Genomic DNA, 21,514 nt, shown 5'->3' with positions numbered 1-21,514 from the left:
AAGATCATTACAGCAAAAGAACAAGTTACTTATCAACTGTAACCTTATTTCCATTGGATGTTCCTCCCACTTATTCCTCATCTTAGATATATTTGTATCTTCCATTTTGCTGCTTCGGAAAAAAAAATTCCACACCAGGGGGCACTGTGCTCGAGGTCGCAGCATCGATTGTCCCTCGAGGGCTGCTGTCGAGCGACAACATCATCTGCAGTATAAAGGGCTTGAGCCGCGGCCATTGGCTTCAGTTCTGTTTTTTCGTATATACTCAGCTGAGTAGTTGACCAGGTGTTCTTTAGACCTCAAGCTCTCAAGGAATTCAGAGTGCAAATGACGTAATCTGTACGGCAGGGTAGGCTGGAAGGGTCGATGAGGAATACGTGTGAGGAACATCCAATCGAAAGAACGTTACAGTTGGTAAGTAATTTGTTCTTCAAATGGATTGTGTCCTCCCAAAGCAGCCAGTATACATTTGGAGGAGGGAGTACTAGATAATATTACTCATGGACCCTATGAAGATTGGCTTTAGCAAAAAGCCCTCCTTATGATGAGGTGTAATCTAGAGAATAGTGTTTTACAAAGGTGTGCATAGACGACCAGGTGGCCGCTGCACTAATATACTTTACCGGGACACCCCTCTGAAGAGCCGTTGAAGTTGCCATGCCCCTAGTTGAGTGAGCCCTTAGCCCCTCTGAAGGTTCTTTTCCAGCTAACCTGTAGCATTCGGTAATTGCTAAAATTATCGATCTAGATAATGTCTGTTTCGTTATTGCTAGGCTCAATTTATGGCCAGTATAACCAACAAAAAGTTGCTCACTTTGCCGAAATGTTGCCAATCTGGAGATATAAAAACTGAGAGCCCTTTTGGGGTCCAGTGTGTGTAGTGTTTCTTCCTCCTTACTTGCACGAGGAGGAGGATACACAGAAGGCAAAGTGATTTTTTGAGACAGGTGGAAGTCGGAGACTATTTTAGGCAAAAAAGAGGGTTTGACTTTTAGAATAACCCTGTCCTTATGAAAAATGGTGTGAGGAGGCTTACAAGAGAGAGCCTGTAACTTACTCACCCTGCGGGCTGATGTAATTTCCACTAGAAGGATTGTCTTTAAAGTAAGGAGCCTTAGCAGGCAAGATTGCAAGGGCTCAAAAGAAATGCATGTCAGGAACTTTAAAACTAAATTTAAATCCCAAACGGGTACCTGAAATGAGACTGGAGGGTACACATTAGTGAGTCTCTTCAGGAACTGTACAATCAAAGGCATCTTGAAGTAAGACACTTCTTCTGAGTAGCGCTTAAAAATAGACAGCGCTGCCAGGTATCCTTTTATTGTGCCAACTTGGAGCCCCAGATTGGCCAAATGTAACAGGAAAGAAAGTACCATAAGTGTATTACATAGGAATGGATCCACATTACTGTCCCTGAACCAGTTACTGAACTTGTTCCAATGACACCATTACATCATCCGGGTGGTCCCAATCCTTATATCTCAGCCTTTCAGAAAACATGCGTGAAGGCTGAGTGTCTTGACCTCTGGATGGAGAACCCGACCTTCCTCTTACGAGAGGAGAGCCTCTCTTTGTGGAAGACTTATTGGAGGGCAGATGGACATGTCCAGAAGGTCCAGGTACCACATTCTCCTGGCCCAATCCGGAGCAATTAGGATCATGATTTTCCTGAACTTTCTCAACCTCCTGATTACATGGGGAATCACGGGGACTGGAGGAAACGCGTACAGAAGAGGACATTTCCAGTCCACCACAAATGCGTCTCCTAGCGCTCCTCTTGGAGGAAATTCCCTTGAGCAAAACTGGTTGCACTTCCGGCTGATACTGGTCGCAAACAGAACCACTTGAGGGGTTCCCCATAGGGTGAAGATCTCGAAGGACTTCCTGAGCTAGCTCCGACTCATGGGAGACTGTGCTCTGCCTGCTCAGAGCATCCGCTGCTGTGTTCTTCACTCCGGCTAGATGAACTGCCGACAGAGATTCCCTCTTGTATTGCCCAGAACCAGAGCTGGATTGCCTCTCTACACAGTGGTAGTGACCCTACACCCACTCTCTTGTTGAGGTAGTACATGGCCACTGTGTTGTCCATCATTATCAGGACATTCTTTCACCGTACAGAGGGCAGAAAGGCCTTCAGCGCTAGTCCGATTGCCCTTAGCTCCAACAGGTTGATGTATAGTTTGGACTCTGATGGAGACCAACGACCGCTGATTGTCAAATTGTTGGCGTGGGCTCCCCACCCCGTGAGTGAGGCGTCCGTCACTACCGTTATCTCTGGCCATGGTTGACAAATAGATTCCCCCTTGAGGATATTGTCCTTGCAAGCCCACCATAGATCTTGAGCCACTCTGGATGGAACTTGCAGAAGATCTGACATATACCCTGAAGATTGGGACCATTGAATCCTGAGGGCCCATTGAAGGGATCTCATTCTCAATCGGGCTTCTAGCACCAGAAAAATGCAGGATGCCATGAGACCGAGCAACCTCAGAAAATTGAAGGCTGGCAGATGCTGGGCATTTTGGAACTTTGTCACTATCTGCAGAATGTGTAGAGCTCTTACCTTCGGGAGGCGGGGCTTTCCCCGAGGAAGCATACAGGACCGCTCCAATGAACTGGAGCTTTTGGAATGGTATCATTTGTGACTTCTTGTAATTGAGGGAGAAGCACAGTCTGTGTATGAATTGGCAGGTCATGGTCATGTTCCTGGGCCTGTTCGGGTGAACTCCCCTGATTAGCCAATCGTCCAGGTAGTGGGTAGACGTGAATCCCCCTTCTCCCGAGACTCGATGCCACCACAGCCATCAGCTTGGTGAAATCCCTCGGGGCGGAGGTCAGTGTTAGGGAGAATTCTCTGTTAAGGCTAATTTCCCAAACCTAGTGAGTCCCCCAGCAGCTTTGCTGGATTTTTGGGGTTTATTTTTTTCTCCTGCTAAGAGTGAGACTCTCTTTCTCCCACTCTTAGGCATGATTTGAGAATGTCCTTTGACTATGTAATGTGTTTTATGGGCTATGGGGTCTTTTACTCCATAGGGCTTCATGTGTTTTTGGTATGTGTGTTACACAGCACCCTAAGTGCAGTGACATAGGGGTGTCATAGTGACCCCCAAACATAGACTCCATACCCTGGACTGACTACTGTCTCCCAGGGCATGTAATGTCACCATTGGCTTTACTAGTCTCAAATTGTGAACAGAACCAGTACAAACCATCATATTGTGGAAGTACTGGTAGGGGTAATTCGATTACCCCTGGGTCTGTTTTCCAAGGGGGCACTGTCCAGTCCCCCCTTGTCGAGTTTCTGGCTGGTGGCAGTGGATACCACGCGAAATATTCCATATACAAGTAGAAGATTTAGGGTAGATTCGGCATTTAAGCCTATCTTAAGATGTATAGATTCTGTTTATGTATAGATTATCAATTTAAAACACGAAACAGATAAGGACATTTCACATAACGTATACATAATACATAATGCTGATAGATCTCAGCTCAGGGGCCCTTGGCATAAGTTTCGATATAACGACTTCCTCAGCACTGTGACACCTTACCTTTGCTCAGTCAACAGTTACACCCCACAGGTGCACTCCCCGCTGCTTCTAATGATTAACATAAAAAACATTCCAGTCCAACTGTTGTCTTCCTTCTGCAGCCGGACCTGAACATGGCTGCAGTATCAACAAACTTGCCGTTATGACAGGCACAGCATCTACCTCCATGAATATATACATTCTTGCCACAGTGCCGTTATCAACCAACCAGGGTACCTCAGATGGTTGGTCTTCATTCCAGTCAGGCAAATTGCAGACACTCACAGACTCCCAATCTTTCACATTGCACGAGAACCTCACGTTTATCATCTTTATGGCGAGCACAAGAGACTTTAGGGGCTTTTCTCTGACACTTCTCTTCACCCACTTGAGAGAAGTGCTCATAGTTCGCCTTTATCAATCCCCATGAAGTCGCTCTTGCTCAAAGGACACCGAGAGTGAGCCGAACGCTCACTGCAACGGTCATTCCAGCGTTTGTCATATTCCAGTACGGGCAGATGCCGTCACCACTCAGCAGGTGAACGCAGAGCCCAGTGGAGCTCCCAATGACCAAACGGGCAGGATACTTTGATATTATAAGAAAGAAAGCACTTTCCCTCTGCTGGCTATCCGCTTTTTTGCCTTGTCCACAGGCATAATAAAACTGCTTCCCAGTTACTGTGCCTTCACCAGCCCTTCTTCATCTTTGGACATCTCTATGCCTCTCAAAATCTTCCCCTTGGAGACACTCTTACAGTCCCCCCCCCTTCTCTGGTCATGTTCCCTTTAATTCTGCTACTAATGTGATCAGGGTTCGGGCTGTAGCAATCGCACGGAGCTTCGCACAATGTAGGGAGGGAGCAACCCTCTCTTGACCCTGATCCTGCCAATGGGGGCACAGCTCCTCATTTTCTTTCCTTTCTACTCTTCGCCCTGGGGAATGGGACAATTCCCCCTTTCTTCTACGCCCTGGGTGATGGGACTTACTTGTCGGGGCAGTGGTTCCTCTTCCTTATTTTCTGCACCCCCGCAGCAGACTGGTCACCTGAACTACTACTTCCACGTAGGTTCATCTCCAGGCCTCAGACAGAGGCCAGCTCGTCGCCAGTGAAATAAAGCAGCATCATCATGCACATCAGGTAGGTTCCAGCAGGTTACTTTAATCAGCTTCAGTAAGAGGACCCAATCTGTGCCCTCTTCCTGCTCCTATCTGTGAGGCTAAGAACCTTGGGGTCATCTTGACTCTACCCTCTCCTTCCCTCCTCATATCTCTGATGTCTTTAAGAAGTCAAACTATCAGCTGCACCTTGTCAGAGTTATTCTTCCTTTGCTCACTTTCCCCCAGAAGCTCACTGTCTCTAGTGCTCTGGCTCTCTCTAGACTGGACTATTGTAACAGCCTCTTCCTAAATCTACCTGCCTCTACTCTCCGTCCTCTACAACTTATCCAGAACAGGACTTCAAGACCTGTCCTTGGCCTCAAACCAAAGTTTTGTATCCCTCCAGCCCAGAAATCTTTTCATTGGCTTCCAATGGCAGCAAGGATCAAGTTCAAGACCCTCTGCATCATCCACAAGGTTTTCTGGGGCCTGGGACCGCACTACCTCCAACTCTCTTCCTAGGTATCTCCCATCTCTCCCCACGCACTGGTCACCTGGCCACCCTCTGAACTTGGGCCCTGGTCCCAGCCTGCTAGTTGCACCCCGCACTGCCTCTTGGCTACCCCCAGCACTTACTATCTGTAACCCTACAGCCCCCTCTCTCTGCACTTCTGAGCCACCCATTGGGTGCACTTTTGATTACCTGCACTAAGCCACCCCACTGGCTTCACTTTTAGATTACCCCCCCCCTTCCCTACGCAATCTGAATGACACAAGGCCTAGTAAGATAGTTTTTTGTCCCCCCTCCTTCTCTTTTCGCGCCTAGAAACACTTGTGTACAGGCGCGTTATAAATTTTATATCATACATTAAGATGTGAACAGAGAAAACCACTGGCTCCCATCACCCATGCAGGAGTTCTCCAACTGACACAGTATGGAACCTTTATTCCAAGCATTCCCTCACTCGCAGCATAACATTCTCTCTGACACATCAACACTCTCTCTCTTACATCACCAGGCACCTGCATTCATACCAAGCACAATACAACAAGAGGCAATAAGATTCACTCATCTTTCGGCTCCCGTGTTTTGAGTAGCCAGATTTGTAAAGTACTTTAGAGGTAGATAGGTAGCTTTGTTACTGCTCTCTGTTCACTAGGCAGTATGACAACTAGGACCACACACAACCTGTCGATATGCAACTACTAAAAAGGAACCAGCTACAGCCTCTAGGCATATTGTAGAAGTACTGTCTCCCATGTGCCGCCTATCTCTGGAGGCCCTGAGAGTAGACAGCCCTCTAATCGTCAATCTAGCTAGCATGTCTAGAAGTTTAAAGGTGAAGACAACACACTTTGGAAGTGTGCATAAATAGCTGTAAAACTAGGAAAACCGATTAACTTGCTAAAAATACCAATAGAGGTACTCTACAAACAGGGCTGATGGCACATTGGCTACTTCAAAAATAGTACCAGTGTGTTGTGCCAGCTTTAAAAAAAATAAAAAAATAAAATAAAGAAGAAAAATACACACCCGTGATTCTACTACGTCACTGCTTATGGAAATGCTGCTTGAGTCCGAGATGGCCCGAGAATGCTCTTCGCCGATGCTGCGTGCCTTCCTCACGGCAGCTCTTTTCACACTGGGCGGAGGAGAAGGCAGAGGTCGTGGAGAAACAGCGTCAACCTAAACCCGAAGTGAAAGGGATGGAAAAAGGCAGAATTAGTTTCAAAATATGAAATGCCTTTTCCAAAAGACAATGTATATTACTTTATAAGCTAAAGGTTATCATGAGTTAAAGTGCCAGTGGTGCCAGCATGTTAATGAGTTTGGTGTGAGCGATGTCTAGCGAGAGATCAATTCTCTAATCAATGCTTCAGCATTATTTAGGTGTAAAACTTTATCCCACAGCTTTGCATGGACACCTTTCAACTTTCCGAATAGCTGATAGGAGCGAGAATAGACAACCACTTAGATACTACTAGCTGGCCTTAGTGGCTAGCTTCAGATATTAAGAAAGTTCATTGGTTTATAGAGCCATCACTGTGTATCTGTCAATCACAGGTTCAAATAGAGATGTACATCTCCTGGACAATGTTAAAAGTGTTGAGCAGTTGTGATAACAGAAGTCCGATTAACAAAAGGGAGCCTGCCTAGGCCCTGATAATCCCAGGTGGGCAAATACTTTTAAACTAACACAATAATCAGGGTGCAACATCACACAGACTTCCATAGATGTATTCCTACACAATGAAACACACTTCTAGATTTTGTCAAGGTTAGGAGGGTTATTGACCACACAATTTTTAATATACATCTGTTCCCCATCATAGAAGGTATCCAAGGAAACTTATTTCACAACTTTGTATACAATATACATGAACAGTCCAGTCCCTTAGACTGGATATAGATGAACATAGAACATGTTTTTCCTTTTCAGATCGACGGAATTGAATTGACAAATAACATGTGAGCACATAACAGTAAATTACAGTGAACAAATATCAGTGTTGATGGTGGACACAGGAATGGTGGAAAGGTCGTCGACAGCATAATGTTTCGGCCAAAAAAAACAGTGAAGCTGCTTGGTGGAGCTTGCATATGGTTGGCCTTCATCAGGACGGTCAGGTTGGTGAAAAAGGAGTGTCCTAAGGATCTCTGTCAAAACAATAATGACAAGAGAAGTGTGGTTTAGAAAGGGTGTGATCTCTAGTCTTTAATTCTTTAGTAACATAAAGCTATTAATGCAAAATTGAACAACAGAAAAAAGGGGGCGAATGTGTTCGAGTAACACATCGCCAGGCTTACCGTGTGCAAACCTTTTGTTGCGCTAAGAGCTCGTAAGCTGGTCCCCTATTTGGATGGTGGGAGACAGTTGTCACCATATACTTGGTGAATGTGGAAAAACCCCCAGTTGCCTAAAAAGACAAATGAAGGGGTGTAAGGATGTGCAGCTGCTAAGTAATTGGAGTACAATAAATTGTGATGAACGTACATTGTGAGGGAGGATCCTCTTACCTCAGTAGGAATGGGACATGGGGTGTACTTATTTCTTCTTATTTTCCCCAGTCCATGCAGTAAATTCACACTAGTGGAGCAGAACAGCTGCGTCCTAGGAATGAATCTCCAGGCTGCGACAAAGAAAAGAAGAGAAAGGTATGCAATCGCTGAGCATCCTTTCAAAGCTAAAGGAGGTGTCTAGCCTCCCGCATGAGATGGCCGATGCTTGGTGTGTTGAGGTGGTTTGGACATTCAGAGGTGTCTAACGAGGTCAGTGATGGTCAGTGATGGCATAGTGTCCCGTCTGCACTGTCCTGCTCGTAATGTTTAAAAGCCAGAACTAATAGACTGCGAACTCGGGGGGAAACAGAGTCAGAATGACCGTGTTATTGAGATGTGCTGAATAGCCCTAATAATCATGCACTCTCATGGCCGTGTGTGGCCCCATTGTAGTGAATGGGACATGCCTGACAAGGAAAAAGACCGCTATCAACGCAGTCATGTGGTGTAAAGGGATTACACCGAGCAGTAAAGGAAAAACCTGCGTAGTGCCGTGCGCCCATGCAGAGATCCTGACAAAAATGGAAACCGTGTGAGGGAATCAGCGTTTCGCCAGCCACAGTGCTGTGCCCGAATGGAACGATTTAGTGCTGATGATGGAATAGCTAATCTGCGTGAAGAACATTTACTGATGGTAACGGTGTCCGCGCGTTGCTGCGATCTGTTGTTGCCGTGTTAGGGACGCTGCCTAAAGGAGATGGGAAGAAACTGGTTCACCGTCATATGGCGTTTCCTGGGCGGCGCGTTGCTAATAAGGTCAAGTCAGCCATTTTTGGATGACACGCTGCACGCTAAACTGGCGTTGTCATGGAGGCGGCTCATGATTGGTCGCCGCGTACTGTGTCTAGACACAGAACAAGCCCTATTCGCCAAAGATGCAGCCAATTGAAGGGGGCTGGCAGAGGACGTAAAATAGTAGAGCACAATGTAACTAGCCTGTGTGTTAGAATACAATAAAGGGTGGTTTCCACACAAACACTGGTATGCATCATGTAGTATTCCAATTAGTGTGTCAAAGTACAAAAAGAATATCATCTCCAAATGTCCACTCGGTGTAGCAGGGTGAGCTCTCCAACATTTACCCAATATCTGGCCCGCATTGAACTGGAAGAAATAGGCTGCCATGCCTGATTTCAAACTCGAATGACTGCTGGAGTGCAGTCTATGGACTGGGCAGTTATAGAACCCCTGCTGTACTGATTAAACGGAAGGGAAACCAAATGTGTTGGGGCAATATTGAGGAGATAAAACCAAATTTACCGTCAGTGGTGGTCGTATATTTGGTGTTATCCCGGACTCACCCTGCTACTTGACAGGTGTTGATTCCACAAATATGAAGTTAGCCGATGATTGTTTACGTTTTAGCCAGAGTGAAAGCATATCTTCACAGAGTACGTTAGCTGCAATACTTTTCAATGATTGGTCAGAAAACACAAAACAACGCTCCCTAGTGGATAATCAGGGAGGGAAAGAGGGTAACAAAATGTTTGCAATAGTGTTGCATGGGTGTTGTAATTTGATCCATATGATAAATGGAATACCTACTGCTACTGGAGTACTGACTACAACTGTAGAAAGCGGGTGATAGCACATGTGCTAAGTGAATATTAAAGTTGTAAACAGGGGAGACACATTGTTGGCATTGCAGATATAGTGTGAATCTACTCCTAATCCAGGTCGGACCATGGCATGTTTCGTAGGGGTGTGGGCTCTACAGGTATACAGGGGCGCCCCTTGGGGCCACCCACTGCGATTGTACCCCCATCTCTGGTCAGATGCAAAACATCCCCTCTCGCAGCTAATGTGGGGCACTAATGCCAGAAATGTTTCCATTCGACGATGATGTTCAAACCATTCTTCATCATGTTGAGGCGATGTACCCAACGCTGTTCTAGTCGGGTCAGAGATGTGTTTATGTCCCCACCACTTTTTTTGTTGGGTGAGCTGTTGTACTATAACCCAGCTCATGTCTTTGTTGGAATGTCCCATCTGGTTATAGTGTTCACCATGGGTTTGTCCGGTATTTTATTCTTGATACACAACCTGTGTTCTGAGATGCGTTGGTTGATAGGTCTGATCGTCTTATCAACGTGTATCAGGTTACATGGGCACTCGATCACGTAGATTACACATTTACTGCTTTTCAGATTCCACCGCAAGTCATTGTGCATGAATATTTTAGTTGGTTGTGTGTACCGACAAACGACACATTGTCCACATCTGAATTGTCCTACCACTGGAGGAAGGTTCCACAGTGTGTTCAGTCCTTTCGTAGGTTCAATGTAAGTATGTACCAAGGTGTCTCTTAGATTTCTGTTCTTTTTAAATGCAAAAACGGGTTTCTTGTCCAGGGTGCCCTCGCTTTTGATCATATGCCAGTGTCTGTTGATGGTACTTTTGATGAGGTTGCTGAGGGGACTGTATGTTGTAACACACAATCCGATCCATACATTTGTGTGTTTTTGGTATTAGACAGACCTCAGTCTGTATTGGCAGCTCTCTTGCATGCCATCTTAATGGACTTTTTGGGGTAACCTTTGTTGGCCAGCCTAGACTATAAGTTGTTGGCATGCTGTTCATATTTCTCTTTTTCAGAGCAGTTCCTTCTGATCCTAAGGAATTGTCCATAGGGCAAATTGTACTCCAGACCTTGAGGGTGATAGCTCGAGAAATGAAGTAGGCTGTTCCTATCAGTAGGTTTTCTGAAGAGTTCTGTTTTCAGGGTATTGCCTGACCTGTAAATGTGGAGGTCTAGGAAATCCACTGCTTGATAATCCCATTCGATGGTGAATTGGATGTGTCAATTGAGTCCGTTGAGCCATTGGTGGAAGTTGTCAAGGTCTTCTCGAGTGCCCGTCCAGATCAGCAAGAGATCAGCTATATAACGACTACGACAGTGCGATGTTATCCTTGAATGGGTTGGTGGTGATGTGGTTTGCTTTGTATTGTGCATGTATAAGTTGGCTTCGTTAGGGGCAAAGATCGCCCCGATACGAACTCCCTTGACTTGTTGGTACAATTGGTCTTGGAAAAGGAAGAAGTTTTCAGACATTGGTATCCTTACACATTCCAAAATGAAGTTGGTGGGGGTAGTGATGGTGTCTATTCTTTTGTCAAGGCACATCTTCAAAGCCTCCAGTCCTTCTAATTGAGGGATGGAGGTGTATAGGGCTTCCACGTCCATTGTTGCTAAAATACAGTCGTGTGGTAGAATCACTTCTTGGAGAATCTGTATTACATCTGTGGTGTCCTTAATGTACGAGTCCATTTTCCCTACAAACGGTTTTAGGAAATGGTCGGTGTAGCGAGAGAGTGGTACTAGCAAGGAGTCACAAGCGGAGACAATCGGTCTTCTAGGATGGTGCGTGGCATTTTTGTGTATCTTGGGAAGTATGTAAAATGCAGGTATCTTGGGGTGTGTTCAGAAATTGGCATTCCCCCTCACAAATCCATCCTTCATCTTCAGCATATTTAGTAAGATTGATCATTTCCTCTTGCAGTCTCGTGGTGGGGTCTCAGTCGAGTTTCTTATACGCTGTTGTATCCGACAAAAGCCGTAGACATTCGCTGTTGTAGTTCGAAGTGTCCAAGACAACAATACCACCTCCCTTGTCCGCTGGTTTTATTGTAATGGATTTGTCACGGTTCAGTTCCATTACTGCTAGTCTCTCTTCTGGGCTAAGGTTATCTTGATAGAAGTTCTTTTTGGTTAAACCTTCCGATAGTGTTTTCGTGACCAATTCTTTTTGAAGGTATCGAATTCTACAGGTATGGTGTGCAGTGGTGGCATGAAGGTAGACTAGGGTTTAAAACCGGTGGTGTTCTCAGCGGTCATGCCCTCCCTTGAGTCTGGTGTCAAGGTGGTGATTTGCATTTTCGGTAGATATACTTCGGAAAAGTATTTCACCCTGATATTTCTGAACAATCTTTTGAGCTCGAGCTCAGCTTGAAACGGATCTGCTTTTGTCGAAGGTACGAAGGATAAGCCTCTTTCCAGGAGTTCTCTCTCTGGTTCACTAATAGTTCTGCTGGACAGATTGAAGATAGAAATCTGGTTTGAGTACCATTGACATGTTCTCATCTGTTGGCCCGTTTGGTGTGGTCTTCTCCTCAGGCGTCCTTGCTGCTCTCCTCTCAGAAAAAAGGATGTTTGGGGGACCTATATTGCTCCCTCCCGATGTGCTGGGATCACTGTTGCTTGATGATGCAGAACTTCCTGAGAAAGTAACAACCCTGTTCCGTCTATTTTGGTTCCCTTGTTATTGAAAGTCTGAGTAATATGTTTCTCAGAGGTACGGGTAGGTCTTTTCTTCTCTGTAGTTTTGTAGATCCTTTTTGAATTTGGGTACTTTTCCTTCAATTGTTATAAGCTTGAATTCCTACTTCAAGCTTTGTAAAATGCTTAAAGCCTCAGGAGGAAGTATCATACACAATAAACTGCAGTTACTATCAAGCCCTGTTACTATGACACAATAGTCCCAATGGTCTGACCGCACGGCAACATACAGCAAATACCAATAGCCTCAACATGCATGTAGTGTATTTCCAGATGCCACATCTACGAAGAAGCCTATGATGGCATCCAAATGCAAAGGGGTCGCATTTATTTGAATAGCTGGTATCAGAGACATCATCACTAAATGATAATTGTATGCAATAAAACCAAATGATTTAGGGAAAAAAGACAGGAGGGCACACCATAAACCCACCCCTCCACCCACAACCCACCTATCGACCCATCTTCAGAGCAGGGTCTAGGAACTCTCAGACAAAAAAAGGAAGAAGACTGCATTAGAGTGATAATTTAATGCCCAAGGGACTTTGAAGTAAAATAGGAGAAAAAAATGACTGAAAACTTACTATCAGCTATTTCAGCCAAATGAGAAGTATTCACTGTGGAATGAAAATGTATTAAACATGTGTTCCCAAGGATGCAGCCCATTTGACATTATACTTGTAGTCAGTAAGCCACAGCGCTTCATGATAAAGCAATCCAATATAATATGTGTTTATGGATGTTGAATTACAAACTTAGTTTTTCATCAGTAAAGAATGTGTGTATGTGGTAGGACGACGTCTCTAGGGATGGAATAATATGCAACAGACGATGAATGGCATGTGGCATCCAGACCTCAATGCACACCCGATTCCCAGCACCGGCCTTCACACTGACTGGACAGCTACCAGACATTTTAATGGAGGTACCTGGGTGATTGGAGCATGGGTTCCCATCTTTGCCCCAAGTCTCCATGGATGTAGAGAGTAACGTTCCTTATCTTGTAGCATATGGGCCCAAGTCTAGAAGCACAGAAGAAGCCAACCTCAAGAAAGATTGTGAGAGGGCCCTGCATCAACCAGAGCACAGCGAAACCCCTTCCCGAGAGTAAATCTCTGCTCCTGTATGACTTGGACTGGACTCAATTACAAGATAAAGACCAGGGCAGTGATCTCTTGCCTTGACCTGATAGGACCAGCTGAGACACGCTCTCAAGCACTCCTGCCCTCAGAAAGCCTCGCTTCCTTCCCTATGCAACCCTGAAATAAAGAGGCGAGAGCACTAAGCACCAGGCATACTGGAAACAAACTGCAGAGAACCTCCAGCTGCTCAGGACTGCAGAAACTACAGGTGAGAGATAGCATCTGCTGCTAGACAGCTTGCTGGATGCGGCCATCTCCTGCTGGACTCTGACTCGGAGGACTGGGGAAAAGTCTTAGCTTCCATTGTCTCTCATGAGTTCTGCCCCACCCTACATCCAAGGGACTACGTGTCCTATCAATGCCGCTTCCAGTTGCTTCAGCCATGCTCAGCCTACTAAGGAATGCATTGGCATACTTGGAGAGGCATGCACTATATGGCAAGAAAGAGAAAGATCATGCCTGTCAGTACCCACTGGTGCAGGCAAGCACAATTTCCCATTCTCCTCCTCTTCCGTATCCTTTGTCACATGGGTCTCTTGCTCAGAGCTGCTCCTTTAAGCGAATCTTCCATATGGTTGCTCCTCTTACATCATTCTCTGAAAACATTTTGGCATTTGGGGCTCAGACCGAAAAGGGCCTTGTATAAACCTACTCTACTGGGGGTTTATTAACCGCTGCTGTATTTGTGTTGGACTGATCAAATTAGTGAAGGGCCTCCTTTTTTACTCAGTAAAATGATAGCAGGATCAATGGGCATGGATGCAAATGGATATTAATTTACCATCTGTCATAATGCAGTGATATCAAAACTTGCATTGACGTCTGTAGGATTTGAAAGGATTTTAGCTCAAAAACCTTAAGCTAAAACAATCCACAAGGCAAAATAATCACTGCACCTCTTTGCAAGGGAAAACAATGGTTTTTACATGCAAAAAGGTCTCAGGCGGTTCTGTGGAACCGAACTGACAACGAGCTTGTCTTATATCAAGTATTCTGCAAATTAACAATACTATGCATAATAATGAGTACAGTATAATCCAACCACCCTCATTCAACATGCTAACCCCGCTATAGTCCCTTGACCGATTGGCCACATATACACTAAGCCACATACCCCCAGATACGTGGTCCCCTACATCATCAGCGTCAAACCCAGGTATGAGATTGGTGGGTTCTTATCAATAGTGTTGGGGAGAATTCTCAGAAATGTGCTAATTCCCTTCTACCTTAGAGACCCCCTCTTTTTGCTGGACTTGAAGACTTAATTTCTAACCCGGAGAGAGCGAGACCTTTTTCCCACTCTCTCATGTATTTTTCTGTGATTTGGACACTGTTTCTTGTGACTTTGGACTCTGACAAACTCCATAGGCATCATCTTTACATTGTGACACACATCACCTTCAGTGCAGTGGCACAGGGAAGTCTTTCAGATTTAACAACGGTTTAAATACCTTCTCTTAGTGAAACTCCTGTTTCCAAGAGCAGTGAAGTGAAATTGACTTTACTTACATTTTGTAAAATGCTAGACCCAGCACACGCTATCTTACAATAGGGTGCTGGAGGGGGTACTTGGTAGCCCCTTTGTCTAGTTGCTCATGTAACATTTTTATGTTACCATTTCTATAATTAATGGCTGGTGGCAGTGGTTTACTTTTTTTTGACCATTCTGTGTTTTTACCGCAGGCTGCAATTGCAGCTGCAATAAGACACCCATGGGTGCCCATTTTGTCAAAAAGGCCCTGGTCTTTTTTCACCATTTCTTGTTGGAAAGGTCCTTCTTAAGATTTACTCTGCGTGCCAAACCAGGTTTCGTCCCTTTGTTCGTTTTGTCTTTGGCGGGATTCACGAGTGAAGTCTGCCTCTGGCTCCAGCGTGTCTGGCAGGGCAGGAAGCGAGGGAGGGCAGGAAGCGAGGGAGCTGCCCGAAACTCCCTGTGCTTAGTCTCCTTGGCTACAGGAATGCACCCAAGGGTGATGGGCTGGCTGTCATTGGAGGACAGCCACCCTGCTGTTTGATTGACAGCTAGGCTGTGAATGAATGGGAGCAAGCTGCATAAAAGGCAAGGCTTTTTGCTTGGAAAGCAGAGTCGACCACTAGATGAAGGAATCCGAAGAAGAACTTGGAAGAGACGCCTGCTTCTTCATATTCTCTCAACCCAATTGAGAGAACTTACCTCGCGCGGTGAAAGTTTGTGGAACTTGAAGGGGCGTGGCTTGATGGCTACGTGAGAGGACGTTCCTTGGAGGAGCTCCCGATGATCCGATCCTGATCCTGGGAAAAAAGTGATGGTTTTTGGCGGACTTTCGAGCCCACGGTGCATCTAAAGGCGTATGAAAGTGGAGGGCATACGGTGCGTGCCCTTCCCAACGGCGAGACTGCATATTCACGGAACTAGACCCCGAAGAAGGTGGCGGTCGTGCAAAGGAAGGGGAGCACCCAAGATGGCCGCCTGTGGACAAAGGACCATAAAAGGCCCGACGAGCTGAGGAAGACAAGGTTGGTCGGAACGTGGGCGAGCCCAACCAGTTAGACGAGTCGCATGCGCCTCGGGCTGAAAAGCAAGAACATAAGGGCGAGCCCCCACTGCAGAGGCCATGGGTCGTGGCGGGCTAGCAGAGTGAACCCAGGTTCAGCGAAACCTCGCTGTGAAGGGGCCGACAAGCGAACCCCGCGAGGATACAGCTGGACGCGTGGGCCCAATCGACGCAACAGGATGTCCTCCAAGGTGGTGCGACCCCGGATCAAACAGCCTACGATGGAGACCTATGCTAGGTCGCCCTCGGGCGCGGAAGGGGGCAAGAGCAAAGAAACCCCTGCGGCGGTGACGGACCCACCGGGTACCATCCAGGAGGTGCTGGCAGGAATTGCTGACCTGAAGGTGGCCTGGGAGACGAAGCTGGACCTGGCCATGAAAGAGTTGCAAGAGGGCCTAAACCTCAAGATAGGAGCGGTCCGAGAAGAAATTAACCTGTTGCGCCAGGATGTGCGAACGATCGCGGAGCGCACTGGAGAAGGAGTTGGCCCCGACCGTGGAGGCGTGCAATACACACGCCAAGGAACTTCATGCCCTCGTGCAACGAGTGGGCAATTTGGAGGACAGAGCAGGCGGAGGGGCGCGCCAGGCGCAATAACATTCGCATAGTGGGGGTACCGGAGGGAATGGAAGGATCGAACCCCACGGATTTCGTTGAAACCATGCTTTTGCAGGAGATTACAGGCGGAGAGCTGACCCAGGGGTTCGCGGTCGAAAGGGCGCACAGGGCCCTGACCAGGAGACCGGCCCCAGGAGCCCCCCCGCGGCCGTTGATTGCAAAGATCTTGAACTATTGTGACCGCGAGAAGATTCTCAAATTTTTCCGGAAAGGGGGCACGATAGAAAGGGGGTCAGCGAATATAACAGCGTATCCGGATTACACGCTGCTTGTACAACAGAGTCGAATGAACTTTGGAACGGTGAAGAGGAGGCTCAGAGAGGCAGGCCACCGCTACATGTTGCTTTACCCCGCCAGGTTAAAGGTAATTCATAAGAACAGATCCCTCTTCTTTGAGACGCCGAGCGACGCGATGGAATGGCTGGATATGCAAGGTCGACCTCAGGAATCCGATGCCCAGACAGAAGCGGATGGAGATAAGTAGCATGCTGCAGAGGCACCCGTGAGGCTATAGCTATGACATTGGGACTAGAATATAGTTTGATATTGTGCTTGCGTCTGGGAAGTCACGGCATCTGCCGGTGGGTCCCGTTGAATTCATTTCTCCTAAATAGATGATTGGGAGCTCCTGGGGAGCAACCTCTACACCCGATAGTAGTACACTTAGTTAGGTCACTGTTAGATTGGTGACACCCCGCGGGGTCCTTGTTCTTGGTCACGAGACGGGTCCAGACGTGGGTAGGCCTGAGATCCAGGGATGGAGCTGGGCTATTGTTGGGGATTGGTGGGGAGGGGGGGGGGGGAGTTGTGTGCTGTGGTGTGAGGTTGGGGAAGGGGGGAGGGAGGCACGGTTCGTTAACAGAAGGGAAAGAGCCAGGAAACGACCCTACATGGGGAACATTATGGGGAGGGATGGGATGGAGATAGACCGACCAGATGGCATTAGGTAATCTCAGAATTGTGACCTGGAATGTACGGGGCCTCAACAGCTACCTTAAACGTAACAAAGTGATGATGTATTTAAAGAGGATGCGCGTAGACATAGCCCTGCTGCAAGAGACCCACCTCACTAGGGAAAGGCTGGAGGTGGTCGGGAGGAAATGGAAGGGCACCGTTGTGGGGGCGGCGTACTCAGCGTATGCCAGAGGGGTTGTCCCTTGGGTGGCGCCCCACGTGCCGTTTCGAGTGCTTGATTCTACGGTGGACCCGGAGGGTAGAATGGTGGTGGTAACGGGTCTCTTGGAAAACAAAGAAGTACACATCATAAATTTGTACGCCCCCAATAACGATACAGCGGCTTACTTTAGGACCCTCTACGGTAAACTTGGCCCCCTGGCGGGGGGTACGGTAGTGTGGGCGGGGGACCTTAACTGTACCGTAGACCCCAGTATGGATAGGCCCAAGGACAGGGCAGGAAAAACGGCACCGGCGGCTAAAGCGCTGAGTAACCGACTGAAAGATCTAGGCTTAGAGGATGGGTGGAGAAGGCTGCATCCCACGGATAGACAGTGCTCACACTACACAGCACCACATGATTTGTACACAAGGTTAGACTACACCGCTCATGATTACAGAACCAAAGTAGAGGAGCTACAGTTGTCCTGCAGTGCACTCTGGGATGGACTGTGCAGACTCAGCTACAGGAAATATACAGAGAGGATACATGCAAGGGGCGACAAGCCGGGCAGATTGCTGGCTTGGCTGTATAAGAGTGAGACCCCCCGCTCGGTGATTAGTGAGATTCAGGGCGAAGGAGGTAGCATATGCAACACCCAGAAAGAGGTAAATGAGGAATTCCTTAAGTTTTACAGACACTTGTATGAGGACACGGGGGAGGATATGGGCCAAGACATACTAGATACATTGGGGGACATTGAGCTGCCCACCTTAGATGATCTAGAACGTTCTGAGTTGGACGCACCCGTCACCTCGGATGAGCTGGAGGTAGTGATTCGGAACTTGCCCACTTGCAAGGCGCCGGGTCCGGATGGGCTGCCCAGCGAGTTCTACAAAACATACCAGCAAGAGCTTCTCCAGCCACTGCTTGCTGCTTTCAACGAGGCCTATGAGAAGGGAGAACTCCCGTTGTCCCTCCGTGAGGCTGTAATCATCCCACTCCTGAAACCAGGCAAGCCGGCCGTGGAGCGCGGGTTTTACAGACCATTGTCCATGCTCAACCAGGACAGCAAAATACTCACGGCGGTGCTGGCTAATAGAGTGAAGAGGGTGATTAAGAAACTGATACACCCAGATCAGACGGGATATGTTCCGGGTAGGATCACCACTGATAACCACCAGAGGCTACACCATGTCATAGACCAAACTGAGGAGGACATGGGCGAACTGGCTATAGTGTCGTTTGACGCGGTCAAGGCCTTCGACTCGGTACGATGGCCCTGGCTGAAAGCGGTCCTGAAGGGGTACGGAGTGGGACCCGGATACCTGAGATGGGTACAGTTGTTTTACAGCACCCCGATGGCGAGGGTCAAGACAGGGTCCACGGTTTCAGATTCTTGGCAACTGGGCAGGGGGGCCAGACAGGGATGTCCCTGGTCACCTATGCTATATATACTGGCATTGGAGCCGCTGGCAATATGCCTGCAACAACAATATGGGGAGGTGGGCATAAACACGGCCAGTGGAGAGCATCTTATATCATTATATGCGGATGATATGCTCCTTTATTTGCGCTACCCAGAAGAAAACCTACAGTACGTCCTAGAGGTGATAGAACGGTACGCCATCCTCTCCGGAATATCGGTGAACCCTGGAAAGTCCAGCCTGTTTCCTTTGGGTAGATATAGGAATGTCCTGGTGCAGAGGCTGCCTGTTCTGCCAATACCATGGCAGCCCGTAACATTTAGGTATTTGGGAATAAACATTTACCACAAGATCGAGACAGGACATAAGCACAACACGGAAAAGGCGATAGAGGGGATTAAGAACAGTATGGTATTTTGGTCCAGATTGCCCCTGACCATGATGGGGAGGGCGGCCTTGCTCAAGATGGTGGTCCTGCCTAGACTCTTGCACTTCTTTATAAACGTCCCGTTTCTGATACCCAGGAGCCTATTCGCGAAACTTCACAGCGTGTGTAGGGGTTTTGTGTGGGGCAGCTCTAGGAATAGGGTGGCTCTGTGGAAGCTCCAGAACCTGTGTGACAGGGGGGGGGTTAGGCCTGCCTAACTTCGAACTCTATTACCTGGCGGGGCAGCTGCAGTACGTGGCCAGGTGGCTCTCGACTGAAGACTCGGTGGAAGCCAGGCTCCTGCGCGAAGATACAGCCCCATACTTTCTGATGGAAGTGGTGTGGTTGGGCAGAGATAAACTGGTGGGCAAGGGGCGGCTACTGAGGTTGGGCTGGGAGATCTGGCACAGGACATGGAAGATTGGGGGGGACTCGGAACCATACTCCCAGCAGGCCCCTTTGGCGGCTCTGTGTGGGAGCGACTCTCAACTACTTGAATCAGTCCGCAGATACTGGGAACAGGTAAACCTAGCCACCCTCGGGGACATATGGCAGGAAGGGGAGGCGGTGGACTTTCAGCGGCTGCAGGAAGAGACGGGAGTACATGGTGGCCAATATATAACCTACACTAGGCTGGTGAAAAAGACTAGAGAAAGATGGCCGGAGACAGTGCTCGCAGGGGATCCAGATGCCTCCCTGGAAACCATGTATGATGTATCGGAGGGCGGGCACGAAATATCGAGGATATATGAGCTCCTGCGAGCAAGGGCAGGGAAGGAGTTGCTCCAATTGAGACAAGATTGGGAGGAGGAGGTGGGAGGACCCATGACGGATGGGCAGTGGGAACGGGCCCAGAGGTACCATAAAAAGGTGTCCCGTAACGCGAGATTCCAACAGCTTCAATTGTATGTTACCCACAGGGCTTATTTAACCCCCGGGAAGATTGCAAAGTTTGGGGGGATCGGCTATGCAGCAATGCCCCAGGTGTGGGGAGGTGAACGCGGGACTGCTTCACATGTTTTGGGCTTGCCCGGAGGTGCATAGATTTTGGAACGAGGTCAAGACGAAACTGGCTGACAGAGGGGTGGTGCTGGATGTGGAATCGGCCTGGCCATGCATGCTTGGACTTTTCCCTAGACCCCGGCATTTGAAACACATAAGCAAGATGAAGGACCTGGCTTATGTCTTGGCCAAACGTAGGATCACCATGGGCTGGAAGGCGGCCCACAGACCTAGGGTGGAGTTATGGTGGACAGACCTCTTGAGGTGGGCGGAAGCTGAATCCGTAGTCTGGTTTGAAGCGGTCACCAGGGGGGCGAAGAAGAAGTAGGGCCCTTGCTGGCCTGGCGGCAATTGGTGGCCTCGTTAGCAAACCCTTACCAGGGTGACAACGAAACAGAGGACCCGGTTGATGGCTGTCTAGGTAGTGTGCCACCCAATGATGTTCCCGTAAACAACATGTGAGAACCGGCTCTAGTTTAAAGGGGGAGGGGGGAGTTGGGGAGTTTGAAAATGTGTTGGAATATGATGCTTTCCATGTTTTTAAACAGTTGTAGTGTGTTTGTTTGACCTAAACAAATAAAATAAAAATATTTAAAAAAAATAAAAAGTTTGTGGAACTTTCCCAACTTGCAGGCCTAATCAGCTTGTGATCCAATATAGGATTCTTTTTCGTACAAACTACTGAGAACTTTGTCAAAATACTTTACCGTTTACTTCAAGAACTGCTCTTCCCTATCTAAGACACTAGTCCATTCACATTGGCCTAGGCCTATTGAACTGAATCAAGCCCTCTAGTGAACTAAAACTATTTGCATTGCCTAACAACATATTTGTGATCAATTTGTGATCAATTCTGCTAACTTGTGCCTTTGTCCTATTTAAAGTGTATGCTATTAAGTGGCCTGCTTCTAGTGAATGCTTTCTAAATGACTGTGTAATAAATTAATAAGTGTTTTAACAAGAAACCTTGAGTGTAAGTGCCTACTTGAACCACTGTGATTGCAAGACCTCTGTGTAATCTCTTTTACTACTCACATTCCCTCTTGAGATAAGCCTGGTTGCTCAGCTCGCTACCACAAAACTGTATAGTACAGACTTCTACTAAAGGTTTGTTTTGCTTACACCTCTAGTCCCAATTGTATGTGGTGGTCCCAGAGGGTACTGCATGCAATTCTGCCCAACACTGGTGGCAAGCGGTGAGGATAAAGTATAGTTGTTACATTGAGAGTGCTACTCTTACTTTTGTTCAAATAACCTTGACAAGGCTAAGCACCAATAGAAAAG

The 21,514-nt window shown here is 47.5% G+C and overlaps 1 protein-coding gene across 1 annotated transcript in view; it reads right to left on the bottom strand.

Annotated features, from left to right (window-relative positions):
- NEK4 (NIMA related kinase 4) overlaps positions 1-21,514 on the bottom strand; it is a 922,900-nt gene that overhangs the window by 366,007 nt on the left and 535,379 nt on the right. The window contains exon 10 of the mRNA XM_069643166.1: positions 6,164-6,316. Within this exon, the coding sequence (XP_069499267.1) occupies positions 6,164-6,316 (153 nt within the window). The remainder of the gene's footprint in view (positions 1-6,163; positions 6,317-21,514) is intronic.

Source organism: Ambystoma mexicanum, chromosome 2p (assembly GCF_040938575.1).
Source record: "Ambystoma mexicanum isolate Mex_15411 chromosome 2p, UKY_AmexF1_1, whole genome shotgun sequence".
Lineage (NCBI taxonomy): Eukaryota > Metazoa > Chordata > Amphibia > Caudata > Ambystomatidae > Ambystoma > Ambystoma mexicanum.
Note: the sequence above shows the minus strand (reverse complement) of the source record. Positions and strands in the feature narration are given on the sequence as shown.